The following is a 21,454-nucleotide window of genomic DNA, read 5'->3' on the forward strand; positions in this document are numbered from 1 at the left end:
GATTTGTGGAACACATGCCACATTACTGATGACACACCCTCACTCACAAGAAGATGGCTCACAGAACCTTCAGGGACATTTACTCTCTATTTATTTGGGGTGAGTTTTGTAGAGATGAGGGCTTCTAACAGTTAGGCAGGCCATGACTTTTGCCAGTTACTCCAGCCAGGTTCTACCTGCCAATTGCTGCTGTATCATCAGGCACAATTTTACCTCTACTTTCTCCTACTCTAAATGACTGGAGAGGATGCAAGCAAAACCAAATCAAACCAACCAACAACAATAAAAAAAAAAAACAACAGCTATGTTATGGTATTCATCACCTCTGGCTTGCTTCACCACTTCAGTGAGCTGAGTAGTTGGACTCAAAAGAGGAAAAACTCTTCCAGCATGAACATGGGTTCTGTGGAAAAGTATTCCTGAAATTCTCCTTTCAACAAAGGTGTTTTGAACAACTATCAACAATTTCCTATCAACGCATGGCCACTCTGCTTGGTGCTGCTCTCCCTAATTCCAACATTTCTGCAAATGAATGGCTTTTCCCTCTCATCAAATCTGATGATAAAAGTTGGGCTATTCTATTCCTCTATCTCAGAAGCATTAGACTGGACAGAATTAATTTTTTTCTCGATTCTCCCAAAGACTTTCTTCAAAAAGGGATCCATGTCACCAGTAAAATCTCCTTCAAAGGGCCCTGTCAAGATATCTGGAATAATTTTAAAACTCATTCGTTACTCCTTGTCGCGCATATCCCTTTGAAGCAAGAAACTGAAGTCTATTTACATCAGTACTTCATCTCCTCCACCAGGCACAACATGTCAAGGAAAATGCCTTTCCAACACAGCACGTACTAAAAGAGCATGAAGCTGAGTTTTGAGATTTGCTTTGTTGCTAATATATCTATGTTAGAATGCAAATGTATACATGGCACAAAATATATCAACGTGTAGGATGATGATACAGTTAGTAAACTGAACAGCCCAGTGCAGTATGTTACTACAGGGGTCTTAACTAGTAAGCCAGGTAACAAAGAATCAAGAAAAATAAAGTGTATCATGATAGGATATGGTTACAACAAAGAGATAGCAAGCTTGAAAATGAATCACACAAAAGAAACCTTATAAGAATATCCATATGTGTTAGTGCAGATTTGATTCTTTTGGGCCCATGATTGCTCTTGATTGTACCGAGTAGAACCTCTTCTGGTACAGCCTTATTTTCAGTATTCTACAAACCAAATAAGACAAGACGGCTCAACATCCTGCGAAAGGAGGACAGCAATAAAAACCTGAAGGGTGATAGTTCCATTGAAGGAGTAATACACACTGCTTTCACACTGGGAGACAAATGATAGGCAGTTTCTGATCATTTCTTGTTTTGATTGTGAGATTGTAAACTGGTAGAAGTAGGAAGGAGAATTCCTCGTTGAAATGGGCTGCTTTGTTTTAAGCACCTTTCAAATGGAGACACTGCTGTTCTAAGACTCAATTGGACAATCCAGACAAAATGAAAGAGAGTCTGGATTTTTTTCCCCTTCTTTTCTTCTTCCTTACGTTGAATAAAACCTTAGATAAGATCAATAGTTTCTTTAGTTTTATGTTTCTCTTCCTTAAGGGTAGATGGCTTATTGCATTTCCATTGATCACACAGACAGGGAGATTCAACAGAGACAAGTCATCTTTTCTTTTGCTCTAGTTTCTGCCCTCCCCCGTACCCATTGGAAATCAAACGACTTTTAATCGAGGCTGCGGTCACAACCGTTTCTCATTTACATATCACTAGTAACAGATTCATACCTTATTTTTCACTCACTAAACTGCTTTAGAAATGAAAGTCACATTTCCATCCAAGATATGAACACAGTGTGCCTTCGAAAAACTTTAGGAACTTCTTTTCTGGACTTCCTATCAGACAGGCTGCCTTTTGGTTTAACTCAGCTCTCCTACAACACTGCTCTGTGGTGAGAGGGGACTCACCTGACAGCCTTATGCATTTAATATTTAAGCTTCTTGCAGTCTTTTTTTAAAGCTTTCTTGTTTTTCCTAAATTCTTTGCAAACTTCCTATCAGATATGGGCAACTCCAAGCACAAGAAGTTTGTATCTCAGTTTACAGCCAGCAAAGCAGCTACATTCACCATTACTTTCACCATTTTCAAGCAGGAAGAAAGTCAAAGATCAGGATCCAGAACTGCTATCAACACTATCAGAAGTCTGACCACTTGTTTACTAAGTGGTGGTGGACTTGGGAGCACAAAACATTTTAAATCTGCTGGCACAACATAAGCAAATTTGGGTTGAAGATACTAAAGGAAGTAGAGAACGAATCATTAGACATTGATATAACCTGATGTCCAACTGCTTTTAGATGTTACTCTGATTATCTAGGAAATGAGTTAAATTCTCCATGGAGATCACTAGGAGTTTTACCATTGATGTTAGTCAAGGTAGAATTTTCCCCCACTGTCCATAGGTTTAAAACCCTGCCACAACCTGTGGTGCCTATTAAAAACCCATTAGCACTTCTCAGAGTAGGGAGCACTAAGTGTAATGCTCAGGGCAGTTATACTCTCTTTCTTTAAACTGTCTTCAGATATTTCTTCTGCCTTTTCTATCATGGAAATAATGTGTGTATAGTAGAGCACTGTTAAAACAGTAGTTGAGTACTTGCTGGCTACATTCTACGGAATATAAAAGGATTAGTATAGAGCTTGAAAAGAACAATAATTTGAATGTCTTATTAATTGTTATTTGTAATAATGGCTATTTCCTTAAGGGTCTTTTTGGATCCTTAACCACATACTAATGCTGCACAGATGAGGTTTGCTCCCTAGTGGGAGAAATAAGGTGGAGCATGGAATCCCTTCCATGAAAGCAATAGGTTTGGGAAAGGAACAAAAAGAATTCACCATTTGAGTAAGTGGAGAATTATGAACAGCTAAACACAATTACCAGAGTTCAAACTGTGTACTTAAGAAGTACCAAGAGGCTCCTGTCTCAGATGCACTCAGCATAAGTGCAGTCCTTCCCACAATATCTAGAACCTCATTTGGTAACAAATTTAGGTCCATCTAGTTCACAGTCAAAGCCGTGGCCTGAGCTCACAGATCAGCTACCTCTGGCTGTCAGTAACAGGAAATTCCAAGTGCAAAATTCTCAGTGCAGGCTCCTAAGTTTAGCCAAGCAAATGCTCAGATAGACTGCAACAGAAAGTGTCCAACTCCTAATATTCATGTTAATTACCTTAGACCTTCGACTTACCTTAGACTGTGAATACCATTAGAAATAAACACTCTGCATCATCTCAAAAACATTCCTTCCTTCAGCTCAATGCTTTTGGCATTAGACTGGAATTTCTTTTTATTTCAGTGTCAAATGAAACCTCATAGCAAGGAGTCTACTTGAAAGATTAAAGGAGTGAGGGATCATGGAAAGATTTAACTGAGAAGAAACCCAGAAGCATGGCTACACTCGTATTGTAGAAGGAAGCTGACAAAATCAAACAGCAAGAAAACAGCACTCTCTCTTTATTCTTCCAAGCTCGTAAGACACACTTTAGGAGGAGTGTGGACGTAGTTCTTTGAAAGATGTACTTACTTTGTAGAGACCGTGGCTGCAGCCGCAGTACGTGCTCTCCATGGTGTAGCTCCTCAGCACACCCATTTCCTGCCACACCACCACCCGGGCCGTTGACTCGCGGGACTTTTCTACAAGGAAGCTGCAGCTGTTCATGACAAATGCAGGGGCCACTTTGTCCAGGATTTTAGGAAGAGTCTATGAGAAAGTATCAGCAATGAGAAAATGAATTGAACAGATGTACGTGCATTTATATCACCCACACATCTACAAAGAGACCTATGCTTTTTAAAGTGCGTATCACCAAATCTATCCGTAGAAACTGTGATAGTTCCAACTAGTGCCAAACTTGACTCATCTTCATCCCAAGTGAAATCTTCGTATTCTAATGTTTTGTTGTGTTCTTTTGTTTTGTTTTGTTTTGTTTTCTCCCCAGTCACAGACAAAAATGCTAGAAGTACATTTGGTCCATCCCATCCAAAATGAAGTATCTGCACACCAAATACTTTTGGACTGCTGAAGTCACTTAAAAAGTTTTACTTTCAAGCCGCTTCAACATTAACTACATTTTCCTGTTCTGCCTAGAGGGCTGCAGTCATAGCTCTGCACACAATGTTTCCATTCTCTCCTTTCCAGCTCCTCTCATGATGCATTCACAATTTGACAAGGGATTCAGCTACAGGAGGAATTTTGTTTGAACACAGCACACAACAGAGAAAGGGAATGTGTAATCCCACTGAAGGTCACAGATAATTATAGGAAAATAGAGCTTAACATTTAAGTATCTTGCATTGTGAAATAAACCAAAATATTCTTGTCTGGGATCAAATGGTACATTGGATACACTCCATATAGAAAATGACAATAAAGAGTAAATATGAAAATTCAGTAAAATTATCTCTTAGCTCTGAGTGATTTTCTTATTCTAAACATCATTTTTTTCTCAACAACAGCCTATAAACACTGCCAGTACACTGCACTATCAAATATTTCTATCAGTGTGGATGCAACAGTTCTTCACACTACCTGTAAAATACATTAACATTAGGTGTGCTCTGTGTAGAAATTGGGCTTTTACATACATTTGCACATACGTGCATATAAGTTGTACTGCTTGCATGCTGGTATATGCCCGAAGACCATCTGGTCCATCAAGTGAAGAGCAAGTAAAATAAGAACATTCATTATTCCTTTGATGACAGCTTTCTTAAACTTCTGAATGGAATGGAATCATACAGAAGGAGTTTCTGCTCATTGCTAATGGCATTTACCCTCGAATTTCATTCAGTTTGGGCGGTGAAAGCCAACCAGCTAATTTCACTTTCCAATAACAATCAGTGAAACTGATTGATTCTAAGCACTTCTAGTTCCACTCTGTTGAGCTTTACGTCATCGCTCTGTGCAGGAATACATGGTTTCATCAAAATTGAAAAAGTAATGTTTAATAGCAAGTCTTCCCTTAAAGCATGACTGACGCAGATGATAAATCTTTGGCCTAAACTATTCTGCCACATCCACTGCAAACATCTTAATCATACATACCTCTGTAATAAAGTAAATGTTATTTCCAATATATTCTATCTACAGCTGAGAACGGACACTACCAGTTCTGTAATGTGCAGATCTATAGATCCATAAGATCCATTCATCAGATGAAAAAACTGATGAATAGGAAGCTGGAACAAAGTGAGAGATTATATTTCAAATCTGAGACCAGCATGAGCCTAACTCTTAAGTCAAGATCCGCAGTATGCTATTAAGAGCTACAGCATTCCTTTTCCTGTGAGAATACTGAACAGAGGAATCTTTAAAATTGATTACTTGCTCTGGACTAAACATTCACTGCTTCTGAATTGCCTCCGAAGTACAATTTGCTGCAAAATATTATGATTCCACACAGCACTTCCAGGTTTTCGTAGAGCTGGGTTAAAAATACAGCACAGTCACCCAAACAATTATAATCCTGAGCACAATTATTAGATCCAGTTAAACCGTGTGTGAAGGCCCAGACAGTTTTCATTCTGCCCTTATCTGAAGCAGCACACAGATTTTTGTAAATATATACTATGAAATACCATAATCAGATCCCTAATCCAGTTTAGTCTTTAAAAACAACTGAAATTATATGCATAATCAATCTTTTACATTTGATTAAATAAAAACGCTGGCAGGTAACAGTAATGTCTCTGTAGTCAGGACTCATTTAGAAGCATTAGCAAATCTGAATTTAATATTCTTTTCATTTTACCAGCTTTCACTGGATTTCACACTAATAGTTCTTTCTTCTCTGCTTTTCTCATTAATTATCTTTCAATTGTATTTTTGGGATGGTGAAAATACATCTTTTCAAAGGCTTCTTTTATGACAATACATTAGTATAACTCCACACCTTGTCTCTCATATAGCTGGATTTAGCATGCACAACAGCAGGGGTGCTGCCCCTCATACAGGACCCTGTCCATAAACATCCATTCCCATTTGGTCAGAATGGAGTTAGGATTCTTTACTGATGTCCCTTCAGAGATTGCTGTCAAAGGGGCCTGGAATGGCTATTAAAAGGAGAAATCCTGAAGCTGGCTTTTGTGACGCCAATGCTATGCAAGTCATCTGAGGCCAAATATTAGAAAGTAACAATGATTCTCCCATGAATGGTCAAGGGCCACAGCAAAGGCTATTCAAAAATCACAATTTTCTTGAGGTATTTTGTTCATGTTTTTGGGAAGTAAATCCATCATGGACGCCAGAACCTTCCCCAATTACTCATGGGAGAAAGGAGAGAAACTTCCCATATTGTGCAAAAGGTAGAATTCTAATCTCAAAATCTTTCATCTAGGCCACTGCAGATTCTTGGACACCCTTGGAGGCTTGCTCTTGCTTTCTTCATTGCAGATTCAAGACAGGCACCAGATGCAGAAAGCAGCATTTGAATTCTGCTTGCGTAACAGTGAGCTATCCTGAGTCTTTTCAAGCTACCTGAATTCAAATACAACAAGCGATGTTCTGATTGTAAGCACCCCACCTGCTTTTCTTGTGAAACAAGTGTTTCCACAAGGACTTCTCAGGAACTGTGGGTGAGAGAAGCACATGCATGCTTGGAACTTACAAAACACAAAAATACAACATTCTAGTCAGTGGCTGAAGACAATAAAAGAGCATCTTAACAAAATGAAATAGAGATTCACCTATTGACAATATTATTGCTGACAGCAGGTGCATGAAGATACCAGGAACTACTTGAATTTTTCTGGATCTCGACTCCTCTGGAGAAAGAGAAGTTCGCACATATCTACAGAACTTGTGATCTGACCTCATCTTACGGAGATGTAGGTGCACATGTATGCCAGCAACAGCAGAAAGGAACAAAGTGGACCTACCCTGTAGCCAACATCTTCTGTGATAACTGCTGTGTCAACCATGCAGCCTGCTTGCCACAAAGTCTCCTTGATGCTGCAACCATAGAGGAACACATTCTTTTTCTGGGAGTGGCCATGGTAGTCACAGAATACCTAGAGAAAAAAAAAGGGAAAATCTTGAATACTGAACTAAGTTTCCTGATTCTTCACAACAGACACTATAAACACTAGGGGATTATATGTGAGGAATTTTTGTTCTCTTCAGACAAACTCATTGCTCTGGGCCCAGCCTATAATCAGTGTCAAACTTTGTTAGTCAGCTGTACCTTGCTTTATCTATTGGATCTGACATGATCTCATGAATCCAGTGTCAACACCAGTGCATTTCTGTCTACAGCAGAAATAAACATGACACCTGTGCAAGATTCCATGCCAACTCAGGAACCTGAGAGTTCATGGTAACTTATGATACAACACAGCAATTTGTCAGGCTCCTCTGACTTCTCAACTCTAGCATTATCTTCAGGAGATTTAAAAACTGCACCCTTCCCCAATAATTAATCACCTTGGCTTCTTTACATTCAAAAACTGTGCTACATAATTTTCAGGAAAATGTAATTGTGCAATTGTGTAAAAATGTATCATATGTGGTCAGATCCTTACATGAATTCCTGGACATCAAGCACAGAGCATTATCTATCTTTGTGACAAATAATCTGATTCTATACTATCTAATTTCTCTATCTAATCTATCTCTCACATCGTATAAACTAGGTACAAGGTACATTCCAGGTTTTAATTTAAAGTTTTGATTGCCTTCATAGGCAGATATCAACTCCAACAAAAACAAAAATCACGATTTAATGATCCAAGAGGTAAATATTGACACGTGTTAAATAATAATCAATCTCATTGCCCTCTGAAATATGAAGTCAATACAGACACTGCTGTTTCATATATTCTCCATGCCTTTATCAGGAAAAATCAGAAATCTGTCCATGAAAAGACAAGGATTTCTAAAGAGAAGAAATTGGTTCATTTAAAAACAATATTTAGTGCTGATTAGAAAGGAACTTCACGATCTCATTTAAATAGTTTTCTGAGGCACATATCAGAGACAAAGGGACAGGTGTCAACAGGTAGGGAAGAACTATGGATCAATTAAAAAAGAACGAGGGAGAAAAATATGTATTCCTATATAAACACAGACAGATGGAGTAGATAAACTTCTTCCACCAACTGTTAAGGCAAATTTTACCCTAGTATGCTTATTTACTAGTTATACTGTATCTAAGTTTAGCTGCAGCCAGTCAGGAAGTTTAATAATCTAAGAATTGAGTATTTAAATACTTCCAGCTGCTCTGACAAGCTGTACACTGACTGGAGATGCTAAGACCCAAACACACACATACGCACACACAGAGATTCCTCCCACAAGTCCTAACTAACCAGACAGCTGTAGCCACAGAGCACCCTGAGTTGGACAAGACCTGCAAAAGGATCACCCAGTCCAACTTCTGGCTCCAAACAGACCATCCAAAATTCAAACCGTGTATTGAACCTTCCCCACCTGACCCTCCCCTGAGGCAGCTCAGTGCTGTTCCCTCTGGTCCTGTGGAGTCACCAGAGAGCAGCGCTGAACCCCCGCCATCTGTGAGGCTCTGCAGGCTGCCATGAGCCTCCCCTCAGCTCCTCTGCTCTAGGCAGAACAAACCAAGGGACTCCAGCAGCAGTGTGAGAGACCTTGCCCTCCAGACCCTTCGTCATCTTTGCAGGAAACCATCCTTCAGACTCTAACAGTTTTACATCCTTCTTATCTTGTGGCACCAAACCTGCACGTAGCACTGGAGGTGAGAGCACAGCAGAGCTGAGCCGCCAGGCCGTGTGCACACACAGGGCTTATGCAGCTCTGCACTGCAAGCAACTGCCTGAAACACAGGGAATTATCCCATAAAGGCCCCTTCTAAACAGCTGCATTTATTGGTTCTTTTAATGATTGGCATTTTTCCAGTTAGCGTAACATCTATGCTTCCAGCAATACAGCCATAGATTAGTTTAACCACAGGTACCACCTACAATTTACTCCTATGAATATCAAAGAAGATTTTATAGCTGTGGTTCTATTTCGAAGCAGAGATCCCAGCTCAACCGGGTATCAATTACCTGCCAATTTACAGAATTACTAACATGCAAGACGCATATATTATTACCTAAAAGATTACTTATCGGAAACCACACAGGGATGATCAGCCGCTCAGATAGCTGTGCTGCCTGATAAGTAGGAGGTCTATAATTCTGCATCTCAAGAAACCTGCCAGTGAGTCCCTAAGTGACAAGTCAGGAAAAAGCGTTCCATATTAGGAAAGGATTGTAAGAGCCAGGCTCTGTAACACCACTGTTTCATGCCCTGGGATGTATCGCTGATTGCCACCCACCTCCACAGCAGAGAAGTCAGCGCTACTTGAAATATTTCCATTCCATTTGTGCACTGCATAGACCTTCATTTTAATTAATTTTCCTGAACATTGCAGTTATTCTCAATGTTTATGACAAATTGTTTTCTTTTATAATACATTCTTCTGCTCTATTTTTATTCTACAGAGTAGCTTAAGCCTCACCATTTAGCCAAGAAAAAACCGTATTTTGTAGTTGCAGTACCCAGTGCAGAACTTTTCTGGGTTATGTCTGAACAACCACAAGGCAAACTTGGGACCTACATATCCTTTTTTCTCTACTCTATCCATCTTGTAAGCTGAGATGTACAGATTCCTAGTCTTGTGTTCACTGGGGTATGACTCAAGATACACATGCAAACTGTTATCTATTTAAAGTTATGTACCAGCATTGAGCATCATAAAGGTAAGGACCTGCTTTCAAACTCAAAAACAATCCCCCTCATGACTCACAGAATCAGGAAGCTTTTAAAACAAAGGAAAAGCAAACAGAAAATGGAAGCAAAAAACTGTTGGCAAACAGAACATTTTGAAGTTTCTGTATTTTTTCTTCAAAAATTTTTCCCTAGTGGCGTTGTGAGAGGACCCAATCTGAGTCTCAAGGTAGACACATCCAGGATTTTTCACTCACGAAAAGCTACATCCTTCCAGTCAGATCCATTTCCAAGCTTAACACAGAATACCTTTGAAAGCAAACACTGCTTGGTGTCTCCTGGTCCCTGGGAGCTTCTTTCTGTCTCCTCCATAAGTAACTTGCTCTTCGCTGCAGCTTGATCTCTCTGCATGAGCTACACTTTTCCTGTTGCATACTGCAAGTGCATTTGTCAACTGTAACTTGCAAACTGCAGCATTTCCTCACCACAAATGCTCAAGGGGAAAGCAGCATCTCTTTCCCCCTCAGTCCCAGCTGCTCCCAAGCTCACTCTCTCATACTCCCACTGCTCTCAGTTGACAAGAAATCCCCCGCAGTGGAGACTGCAACACCACAGTGCATCCAGCCCCTTCTTTTACTAGGGTTTCCAGAACCAACAAGAGAAGCAAAAAAAAAAAAAAAAAAAAAAAGCACTTAGAAGGCTGTTTTCTATGGCTGAAGTTACCAATTAAAATGGGTTTGGTTTGAAAGGCTGGTAACTTTGAAGTTATTTCCTTTTCTCTTCCAAGCATCTTTTCTTTGCTTTGAAGAAACTGCTTGCCCATCCCCAGTATAAATGAAACTAATCCACTCCACAGAAATCATCTGGCTATCAGTGAAATTGGCTTCATGGCATCATGGCAGTGAGTGCAAGGCAGAAGAAACTCAGCTCCCTTCTGTAGTGGGGAAAAGGCATCTGTGAGCATGTAAAAACCAAAATCAATGTATTCTTCAAAGGCAAAGAAAAATCAGTTTACCACGTCTGACATACTGCCTGTGAGTGAGAGAGATGATACGATCAATAGCCTTACTTCACTTGGCAGGATGAAAACTTCCACTGAGTGCATATTCAACTTCATGCATCTGGATATGACAGGGATGGTTCTGATAAATTTAAATTAAAAAGACCCAATAAGATGAGCGTAGTAAAACAAAACTGATCAGATGTAGCTCAAAACCCAAAGAAAATGTAGGTGAGTAAACTCTCAGCTGCAAGTTGAATTTCCAGTAGATTCCTTGGAGTACAGAGCTGAACTCCAGGGCTGTTGTTTAGGCCAAAAATAGCATATTTCCACAAAAATAAAGAAACTCACAGACATTTGCACCTTGTCTGAGGATTTTTTTTATCAAGACCAGAGGGAACTGTGCATCTTTCCTGCCTAACTGGGGCTATAAGAGGCCAACTTGCCTGTCCATCCGCTTCCACTCTGTTCATTGACATTTGAAACTCTCAGAGTTTTTTATCCTGAAGTCTCAGAACTATTTGTTCTGCTGAGCACCAAGACAAAGCAGATGAGGATAGATCTTAAACATATCCCAGTAGCATCATCCCTCATGAACTTCTGGTAGTTCCCCCCAAAAGTCGTTCTCACTAAAGCAGAAGGGAAGTTCAACCATTTTGAAGACTAACTCCTGTGTTTCTGTGATGGCACAAATTGCTCCAGCTTCAGCTTTTGCATGATCCATTCAGACTACAGAAGACTACAGACTTCAGCCTTCACAGAATTTCTTCTGTCACTGCCAGAAAGATAGCAATAACCTACTAACAATATCTAGCTTAGCTGAAGTACTTTGAGGATACTAAAGAGCTTTAAAGAATTTATATTCACATTGCAGGTGTGCAAAGACTCTGAAGTTTGGAGTTGGTTAGAAGATTCAGCAGATAACGCAAGACTTTCAAAAACACTCCTGAAGGATGAAAGTGTAACAGCATAGGACGCTTTCCAAATCTCTCTTGCCATAAAACAAGGCTGCTCACACAACTGCAATAAGCAACAGAAGATACTGGGAGTTACTCACCAGAGGGGCCCGGCCGATGCTGCGCAGATAATACAGAAGACCTTTGGTGTGGTAAATTGTTGGATGAAGCTGAGAACTGGGTGTCAGCCACTGTCTGTTCAGATCATCTCCACTCAAGGAACAACGATGGCTGAAATCACAAAGCAACACATCACAAACCCCTGAAAGAAAAGTTGATTCCAAAGAGTTCCTGATTCTGGCAAGACCTGGCACAAAGATGGGGAATGTCAATTAAAATAAAAGATCAAAGGTTTTAAACATTGCATTGGAATGAATCAACAGTCAGTACGTTTCAGAGGTGCGTACCGCATGCAGATTTTATCATTTCCTTTCCTTCCAGAATTCACACAGTTACAGCCCTGAAAATAAATGTAGATTTTCCTTTACCTAAGTACACACACAATCAGGACTACTTACAAACAAAATTATCTTCGGAAGCGCTCTAAATTCTGTGCTATCTACAAAACTCACCCAGCTTACATGCAGCAAAGGCTTCTCAAAACCTCCACAGCAAGTAAGTACATCCAACTCCTACTCATTCTAATTGAAGACAGGTGCTTGAATCTCTTCGACCAGTCTGAAATATGTATGCACTTAAATGAGACGAGCTGGATATCTCATTTAAGCTCCTCCGCTCATGAGAAATGTAGCTATCTGAAGCACATCAAGAAGATCTTGATGCATGCTACATCATTATGTGGAACAATTACCTAGATTCACTGCAAAGACTGAATAAAAAGCTAAATAAGGATCCTAGATTTGCACTGAGAAAGTGTTTTCATTAGCTGGCTTGAAAATATTCTGCTCCTGACTCAGTGATCAGTGAAAAATTCTGCAGGATATTTGATTGTAAGGAGCAGTACATCATCGTACAATTTTGCAAAATCTGACTAATTTCCCTCATTAGTGACTGTGTGCACTGCGGAGCCTAACTATTTTAAGTACTGGACAAATTTCTAGCTACAGAGTTACACCAGCTTTGCTGTTCCAGCCTCCTAGTAACAGAATAAGTACAGATGTATTCCTGGGGACGCAATCTGGTGGTCTTCAGGCAGAGTCTTGCATTGCAACTGAGGTGCATTGCATCCAGCAGCTTTGATATTATCAGTGCCTTGCAAATGATACTTGCAGAAAAACAGTCTTAAAGCTGAAATACTTGAAAAAATACTAGATACACTGGAGAACTGGTTAAGAAAGGAAAACAAAGAAACAATAAAATTCACTAAAAATGTCATACGATTTTAATGGAGAAAAACAAGGTCTCTGATGCCATCTTGGGGTTTCTGGCAACATCACAAGACTCATTCTAACTTTAGATCCAGTGTTACCTGAATTCCCTTCTTTCTTCATAACCCATAGCTGCTACATTGCTCATTCTGCAAGTTGGAAAATATTACCAGTAGCTAAAGAAGTCACAGAATGCTTCTACCAAAAATTCCATGCGAAAACATGACCACCTCTGTTATGTTTCTTCATAGCCCTTCAGGCAAAGTTACCTGTAGGCTCACCTCTCCTGACCTGCAGGACAACAGATGCTCAGCTGAGATTTACAAGTGTATTTCTGCTAAGAACTTGTGTGCATACACAATTTCCTTCCAGCAGGTATAACTCCATTACTCCATTTTAAAAGTCACTAAACAAAAAACCACTTTGTAATATATATATATATATATATATATAAATAAAATTTTCTTTCAGAACACAAGAAGAAATGCATGCTCTCTTAGAAAAGGATGCAAGAAAAAAACTCCTAATCAACTCTGTAGCACTGCAGTGCTTCTCACTGCAGCATCTGGTTCTGCTATGGCCTATGGTCTGGAATGCAGTGCTGGTTCACAAGCACAGCTTCTACACAGCACGCTGACATGTCCATAGCTCACAGTACCTTCACTCTTCGGACAGTCTTCACTCTGCCCATGTTGCAATTTACCAATTCCATCATTCTGATAAAAAAGGACACTCTTCCTAGAGGAGACTCTATGACAGTTCAATTGCCCCACGCCATTCACAGTCAAAGCTGTTATTTACAACAGGGAAGGAAGGTAAAATCTCAGCAAGCAGGCAAGAACTGGGAGGCAAAGTTCAGTTTTGTCCCTCCAATGATGAACATCTTTGCTCATTTAAATGACCTTTAAATATTAGCCCTCTGCCTGGCAGCTTGTAGCCGCGGCTCTGAAGGAGATGCAGAACTTTAATTAAATTATGAGACACTGATTTTTCCAATTTCGCTCTCTCCCTCAGATCATAGTGTTAAAGGCTATTTATTTTTGGAGATCCCCACCAGCTCTGTTCCCTTTTTCCTTTCCTTCTTCTCTTCCTCTCCTAATAGCGATGACATTCGCAGATAATGGTTTTGTCCGTTATGCTCTGCAACCAAGGGTGAAGGTAAAATATTAAGCTGATCTCAAGTGCTGATAGCAAATGAAGGCACTGGAAAGCTGAGACTAGCTTTCTACATTTGGCAGGATTTCATGAAATTCACTTCTCAAATCAAAAGGCATTTCTCACAACGTAGGTCCAAGCTATTATATTTGCTTTAAATGCTTTATGTCTTCTCCCCTTTGCAGCATTAGTGAGACTACGTGACAGCCTGGATGGGACGACGAGCAGCTCAAACCAAGTGATGAAAATGTTTGCCACAAGGAATTCCAATAAAGTAAAGAAAACTCCACCTCTATCTCGAGACAGATTACCCGTAATTAAATTGTATTTCTCTTGCTCACAAGTCTGATGCTTTGGATTGAACTTTTGTTGTAGCTCTACTTCCTTTTCTACCTTCAAACAGTTTTTCAGTGAGGGTCAGCATGTGGGCCAGCTGTTAGCAGCCTCTTGGAGTATACTGCTTGGCTATCAGAGCACAACAAAAGGAAACTATTTCCTCCTTTGTTCTACATAAGAACTGAAGTGGCTCCATTAAACATTTCAGCCACAACCTTTGAGAGATACGATCCATTAGGGCCACTGTAGAAAGGATCAGTTCCACAATTTGAAGCAGTTTGTGCAAATATCATGTCTCTCCCACCAAGCAAGACCAAACACTTTTGACCTTCTCCTACAAGCAGACTCTAGGGCTGTAATGCTTCTGTAAGTAGTTCTAGAATAACTCAGGAAAAGCTATGGAGCTGGTAGAAGATAGGATCCTCTGAGCATAACTAAGCTGTTCTAAAAATGTACGTAGCCAGAAAACACTGCCACAGTGATACACAGCAAAGCATTCAGCACTCACAATTGTCTGAGGAAAGAATGTCTGTCCTTCAGATATACGAGTGCCATGTGGCCCCTGAAAACGAACAAAGTATTCAAGCCCAGACCCTGGAGCAAAGGTCTGATGGAACACATACAACTCTCCTTTGACTGGCTGTGAGCGCAGAAAATTCAACCACAGGTAAATCTGTTGATGCCTGTTGGTTGCAAATATCGTTACACATCATCAGTAATACTCCTGCACCTCTACAAGCCTCACCTCTAAAGATGTATAAAGGCAGGTAGTCATTCAGAACTGCAAATGGGAGAACTACTCTACGAAAACCAGATCCTTAACATCTCCAGTTGATACACCACAATCATAAAGATGAGGTTGTTTTCTCTTCTGAATCCACAGGCAGTAAATGCACATCTAAGAGAAGCATTAGATCTTGCTCTGAAGGCAGGGACACCTCAGAGGGAGTTAATGAGAAAGAGGTTAAGTTGCTAAAGCATGGACTTATTTAGTTAAAAATAGAATGATATTTTAAGTGTGTTTTCAGTTGTAAGACCCTGCTTTTAATCTTGTACCTCAAAGTTTGACATTAAGTTTTACTGAACATTTGTCTTCTTAGTTGTCTTACTCTTAGGCCTGCTTGGCTTAAGTGCAAAGCAAAAGATCCCAAGCACCTCAGCTTCCAACTTTACTGAATTCTGAAATGTGTTTGGACTGGGAGAACTACCTAGTCCTAACCCAAGGCTGATATGGTCAATAGAACTCTTCAGTTGGCTGCGGTAAGAGTAGATCAATGCCCTGCATGGAAAGGAAAATGAGAGGGGAAAAAGAGAGAAGATGGGGGAATACACAGGGAGGAGAGGGGAAAAAAAGAAAACAGACACCAAAAAAAACCCCACAAAAGCAAAAGGGAAAAGGGACGTGGGGAGTATAAATATAATGCACAAGATATTAAACAAGGAAGAAAGCGAGAAATGGAGAGAGAGGAAAGTCACTTTTTAAAGAAAAAATGTTGCTGTGCTTGGAAGATAAAATGATTCAAAATCTCCTGTCCATTACAGATAAATGGAAAGACAGGGCCCATCATATCAAATGAATGATGTCAGGACTGATAATAACAGCACCTGGGGCACAGTGAACTATGAAATCTAAAGGGATGCATTGTGTTTGATATGTAGAGAGCAACATCACCATTCGCTGTGCATCTTAAAAGCAGACAGCAGTACTAGCACAGGATGAGAATATCTATAAAGGAAAGTAGGCACAAGTAAACATCAGGATGCCGTTGAACAGCGTGTGGCAGCCTCAGACAGACACAGCATGCCGGACTTATAAATAACTACTGCCTACCTAGGATGGAAGCAAGAGGAATATTTGCATTAAAGTGTTTTGGTCTTGCAATTAAGAAAGCTCAGATCAACCTGAGGTGTGAGTACATGTGGGGAGGGCAGGTGGAATCCTCAATTTTCTTGATTGTTAATCTTTTCAGAGAACAAGACAGTGATGTTAGGAAGCAGCAGAACCAGCAAAGCCCTCCCTCATAATTTAAAGGAAGATGTGACAGAAATATAATTATTTTTTTTACAGCTTGAAGTCCACGTACTGGAACTACATTCACCATGCATTTACTCCATGGAGATGCTCATCCAATGCCATCCAGTCACTGCATTGTAGCATTGCCTTATGTTGTCTATGGTCATTCTAGAAACAGAAAGTCCCCACAACAACATAAATATTGCACATATGTGTGTAATCCAATGAAACACCAGTTTATGGCAGCTAACTAATCTTCCATTTTCTGAAATTTGTCTTAATTGCATTAGGGAAATTTTGGAGTGCTGAAGGCCACTTTGTAGAGCTCTTCATATAATCCATTTCATTTTATAGCAGATAAATATACAGAGAAGCACCACAGCACTCTACAGCTGGAATCAAAAATAGGGAATTAGAGGGCAAGGTATTTTCCTACTGTGCTCTGGGCTGCATCATTAATTTCATAGTGAAATTTCTTTCCCATCATTAAAGTGGGCTGCTTTAAGTTCCCTCTGGGATACCTCACTTTTGCATCTTGGCAAGCCGTGGGGTTTCACTGAAGAAAAGTGATCCCTTCCCAGTTACTGCAAGAAGTAAAGGGGGCAATGTTCTTTCTTTGTGCAAGGTCTGGAGTTATCAGATTTTCATTTTTTTCACAGTGAAATATAGGTGAATAGCTGCAAGGCATATATACAGACACCAATGACCAAAGCAGTTTCCATCCACATTACTGCAGCTAACAATTCACTACTGATCATATACTATCCTTTCTTCTGACTGCAAGCAGTAGGAGTGCTCAAATTCCTATGAAGAATCAGGATAAGAGCCATCTGCCTTTCCAATAAAACCAAAGCAGACAGAAGTTCAGGAACCATGTCTATTCCACATCTCCTCTTCAAGTTTTACTCACCTCACTCCTACATTTATTACATTTATTCTCAGCTCCCCCAGTGCCAAGTCCTCAAGCTTCATTTGCACCACACCTTACTTTCACACTGCTTTCATCTCAAGTAAAGGCCACAGTGGCCAATGCAGGCATGATGAAAATCAAGGTCAGAAAGTTAACTCCTCCTAAGCAAATACCATGAAGGACCAAGCAATGGCAGTTTCCCAATTGCACTGTGACCTCTTGCTGCCATACTAGCTTACCTCCAGGCCTGTAAGATGAAATTTTTTACTGCTACCTTTTCTTAATTGCCCTTTTCACACACAATATTGAGCTTATCTCCTAGATGACACTTGCACTATCTGGCTGCCAACCAACTGAACAAGGCCACTGGAAAATCCTGACCACTTTAGACCACTGCTGCTCTATGACTTTTCCATTTCAGCACAGATTAATGAACCCACGATGTGTAGTGCTTCTTCTTGGGCCAGTGGTATTCTAAAGAATCACTCCACCAGCTTCTTCTCGCCTACTCACATCAGAACATTGATGATAATTAGCATAATGAGCCTTCAGAGTTTCACCTTCTACATCTGACTGATTTTTTCACAGTGGACAATTCTTACCTCCCAAGATAAATGACGCAGTCTGTACTTTCTCCTTTTGGTGCATGTAACTGTGCCTCTGTCCTTGTTCATCTCTGATAGGAGAGTCCCTTTTCTCTCCGTGGACACATTTCATTAAGATGCATTTTGTCACAAACCAGTTAGACACAGAATGAGATCTGCATCACTCCCAGCTAACACTGTCAATGTCATAATCAAATGAGACAAGAAGTTCACATGACCTACTGAAAAGGTGAGTTAACAGCATTATCACAGATGAGCTAAACTACCTCCTCAGTTCCACATGAAAGGACGCAAATCAGATTTCTACTCTTTTAGCTGCAACAACAGTAACTATCAAATGTGAGAACAAATTCACCTGCAGTTGGTGACACTTTGCACTGTCATTTATGAAGAAAATGCAAGTTATGATGATTTGTATAAAATATGTACTATTTTATGGAGAAGTAAATAAGGATTCAGGGAGCTGCTAAAAACTGAGTTCTCAGTTTCTTGACACCTACCATGAGATTGGCTCATCTCTAGGCTCTGTTTGCAATACCTCTGAATACTTTGTCACTGATAATACAGCCCTAAAACAGAACTTTTAGTCGTAAGTTTTGACTAGAAAAGTAAACTTTCAACTCAAGATTTTTCTTTTAACAAATACATGCTTTCTGTGGGAAATAACAGCTTTTCTCAACACCCTATTCTCTTCAAAACTTTGGCTTTTCCATCAAAACTTCAAATTGGACAATTCAGAACTTTAAACTGCTTAAGAGATGCCATCAGCATATGGCAGAAAACATGCACTTAAGGATTCTTAGGTACTCATTCTTGTCTGCCTGAGGGTCTCTTTGTCTGGGCCACACGTCCTGCAACACAACTTATAGCCTTGACAACAGTAATTCAGTAAGATGCACAATTATGGTGCAGCAAGGGAGGCAGGAGAAGCCAGGACAACGGGACAGTCAAACAACTCCCAGATAGCACTGCAACGACACTTCCAAATGGAAATGTTGTTTTTAAATGGGAAGGTTTGGCTCCAATTTGGACTATTATTCATTGAAAAGTTTTCCACAAGGAGAAAACATTTTTTTAAGACAGCCTCATCCTCCTACAAGCTATTTTAGCTAATCCTAATTCTGCAGGCATGAATATTGAAAAAGTGAAGACACTCCTGCAACAAGGCAGCAAATCAGTGAAAAACTAAGACCAGAAGCAAAGGTTTCATGACAACAGACCGAATAACTAACATTTTACTTTTGAAGTAATGTCCTTTAATCTATTTCTAAGCCTTGTGTTCTCGATTTTCTTAATTTAAATGTGGTTTGCAATCATACACCTGATGAAGGGTTCTTAACTGACTTAAGCTAGTTGCTCATATATATGGATTGCAAATTGAGTTGATTTAAAAATCTGGTAGTTAAATCAGTGCAATCTTTGTATACAAATGAGCACTGAGAAATGCATTTTCTAGATGACTGTTCTAAAACTTAAACCAAAATAAGTGACACAGAAGGGCAAAGTGTGGCACCATAAATTAATAATAAGAATTACAAGCAGAGCGCCGTGAAGAGGCCAAGAATATTTGAAAATAAAAATAAAGAATGTGCAGAGGTCTTCAGATCCATTAGATTTTCCTAGGATCCTTATGCAGTCCCATAGTCCAGTAGGTAGCACTCATCCCTCCAGGCAACAGGGAACTGAAGATGTTAATAAGAACGGGAGAAAAGAAAAAACCTCTCAGAGCAGATGCTATGAGTCAGAAATATTCTGCTAATAAATTACAGAATAATTGGACTAATCCAAAACCATTGCCAGTGAGTGGTGAAGAACCCTTGTACTTATTTTTTAACAATGAGAGTAACGAAACAAACACTGCACAAGGACTACAGTGCAAGATACTATGGTACAGTTCCTTTCTGGACCATCACTAGGTCATCCTGGTCTAATCATGTCCAACATCATATAAGAGGTTTTGTCCAGATTGTAACATCCCACTTCCATGGGCCAGACATTGATTCGGGCACGGTGTGCCTACTTCACAAGACAAGCCTTTTTGGAAACCTGGAGTCCCTTTCCAGTTTGGGGCCTGCAAAGCTGTGTGTGTATCAGACTTGTTTCAGCAAACTGACACCTCACAGCAAAGCAAGGCAGTGATTTGCCAGCTGGCACTGAATATGGGAAAAAAGGAGAAGACGAACTGGCTAAGAGGAGGCAGAGGTGGAGGTGAGGAAGGTTGAAGTCACCTTCCCAAGATGAGATGCTTTACATTCCCATTCTCCATCATCTCAGCAGTCTTTCTCAATTGAAAACAGGCAGCGGGCATGAGACTCTGCAAGTCGCACCTGTATGCTGAATAAGGCTGCAGAATTCCCAAATAAGATGCTTATAAGCACATTTTATTCAGTCCTGTGGAGGGCTGGAAAGCTGTCTTGCCAAATACGTTCTGTCATTTTCCGAAGTGAGGTTAATAATAGATTCATTTTCTTTTTTTAAAATAAAATGGCTGCTCTAGATTAGGCTGTCCCTCTGTGACGCCATTTATGCTTATACATTCACCCTTCAATATGAGTTCTTGATGCTTAGGATAGATGGTGTTTTTCTTAACCAAACAGAGCTGGCACAAAGCAGGTTTATTTCAGCACCGGGTTGCTCAGAGCAGCACAAGGAGAGACCTCACAGTACATGAGGCTGTGATGTGATTTACGGTGGAATTGACCACAGGTTGACATATACAAAGACATACTATACTTCCTCCGTTAGTAAATTAGAGTTCTGACACAGCACCATTATCTGAAATATGCTGAGTGGTAGCTTACAAAAAAACCCACAAACCTAAGAACCCAGTTTGCCAATTCCCCTCTCCACAGCAGGCACAGTTAAAGAAATTAACTCCAGATTCTGCTAGTTGCTCACATTGGAGGAGTTTTCTCTTCTTCTTTCTACTATCCCCCCTTTCTTTTTACAGTCACGCCGTAAAACCAGTATGATTGTGATCATATTGCTACTGGTGCCTACAAGTACATTGGAAATTCCCACTGTAACAGGCTATATACACTGTTATGTGGTGATGCCTGCTAACTTCACAGGCTACTTGCCTGGCAAATACAATCTCTCTGCAATAAAGTAACAATGCCTCACAGGTTACTCAACAATCATATATATGAATGCAAGCTTTTCTCCTTTCTGAACACAGAATTTCCAGCTCTGCCTGTGAAGTCCACTGAACAGTCAGGAGATCCTATGAAACAAATTGATTTCTTTGTAATAAGTGTTCCTTTCTGTGGAGATAAACAATAGTTATGAATCAGGTCTGTTTTCAATACAGCTTCCATGTCAAAATGGAAAAAAAAAAAACAGCAAAACAAACAACAAAAAAAAAACAACAAAAGACTTACTTTCCAGTTACACATT

General features: G+C 40.0%; 1 protein-coding gene across 14 annotated transcripts in view; it reads right to left on the bottom strand.

The window, feature by feature from the left end:
• The window catches only part of AGBL1 (AGBL carboxypeptidase 1), a 489,849-nt gene that overhangs the window by 337,169 nt on the left and 131,226 nt on the right, over positions 1 to 21,454 (bottom strand). For all 14 annotated transcript variants that reach the window (XR_014885983.1, XR_014885981.1, XR_014885977.1 and 11 more), the window contains 3 exons: positions 11,812 to 11,941; positions 6,949 to 7,080; positions 3,596 to 3,772 (listed from right to left, as the gene is read on the bottom strand). Coding sequence is in view for 2 of the 14 variants with exons in the window: in XM_010717491.4 (XP_010715793.1) it covers positions 3,596 to 3,772; positions 6,949 to 7,080; positions 11,812 to 11,941 (439 nt within the window). In the remaining 12 variants the exon portion in view is untranslated. The remainder of the gene's footprint in view (positions 1 to 3,595; positions 3,773 to 6,948; positions 7,081 to 11,811; positions 11,942 to 21,454) is intronic.

Source organism: Meleagris gallopavo, chromosome 12, assembly GCF_905368555.1.
Source record: "Meleagris gallopavo chromosome 12, MGAL_WU_HG_1.1, whole genome shotgun sequence".
Lineage (NCBI taxonomy): Eukaryota > Metazoa > Chordata > Aves > Galliformes > Phasianidae > Meleagris > Meleagris gallopavo.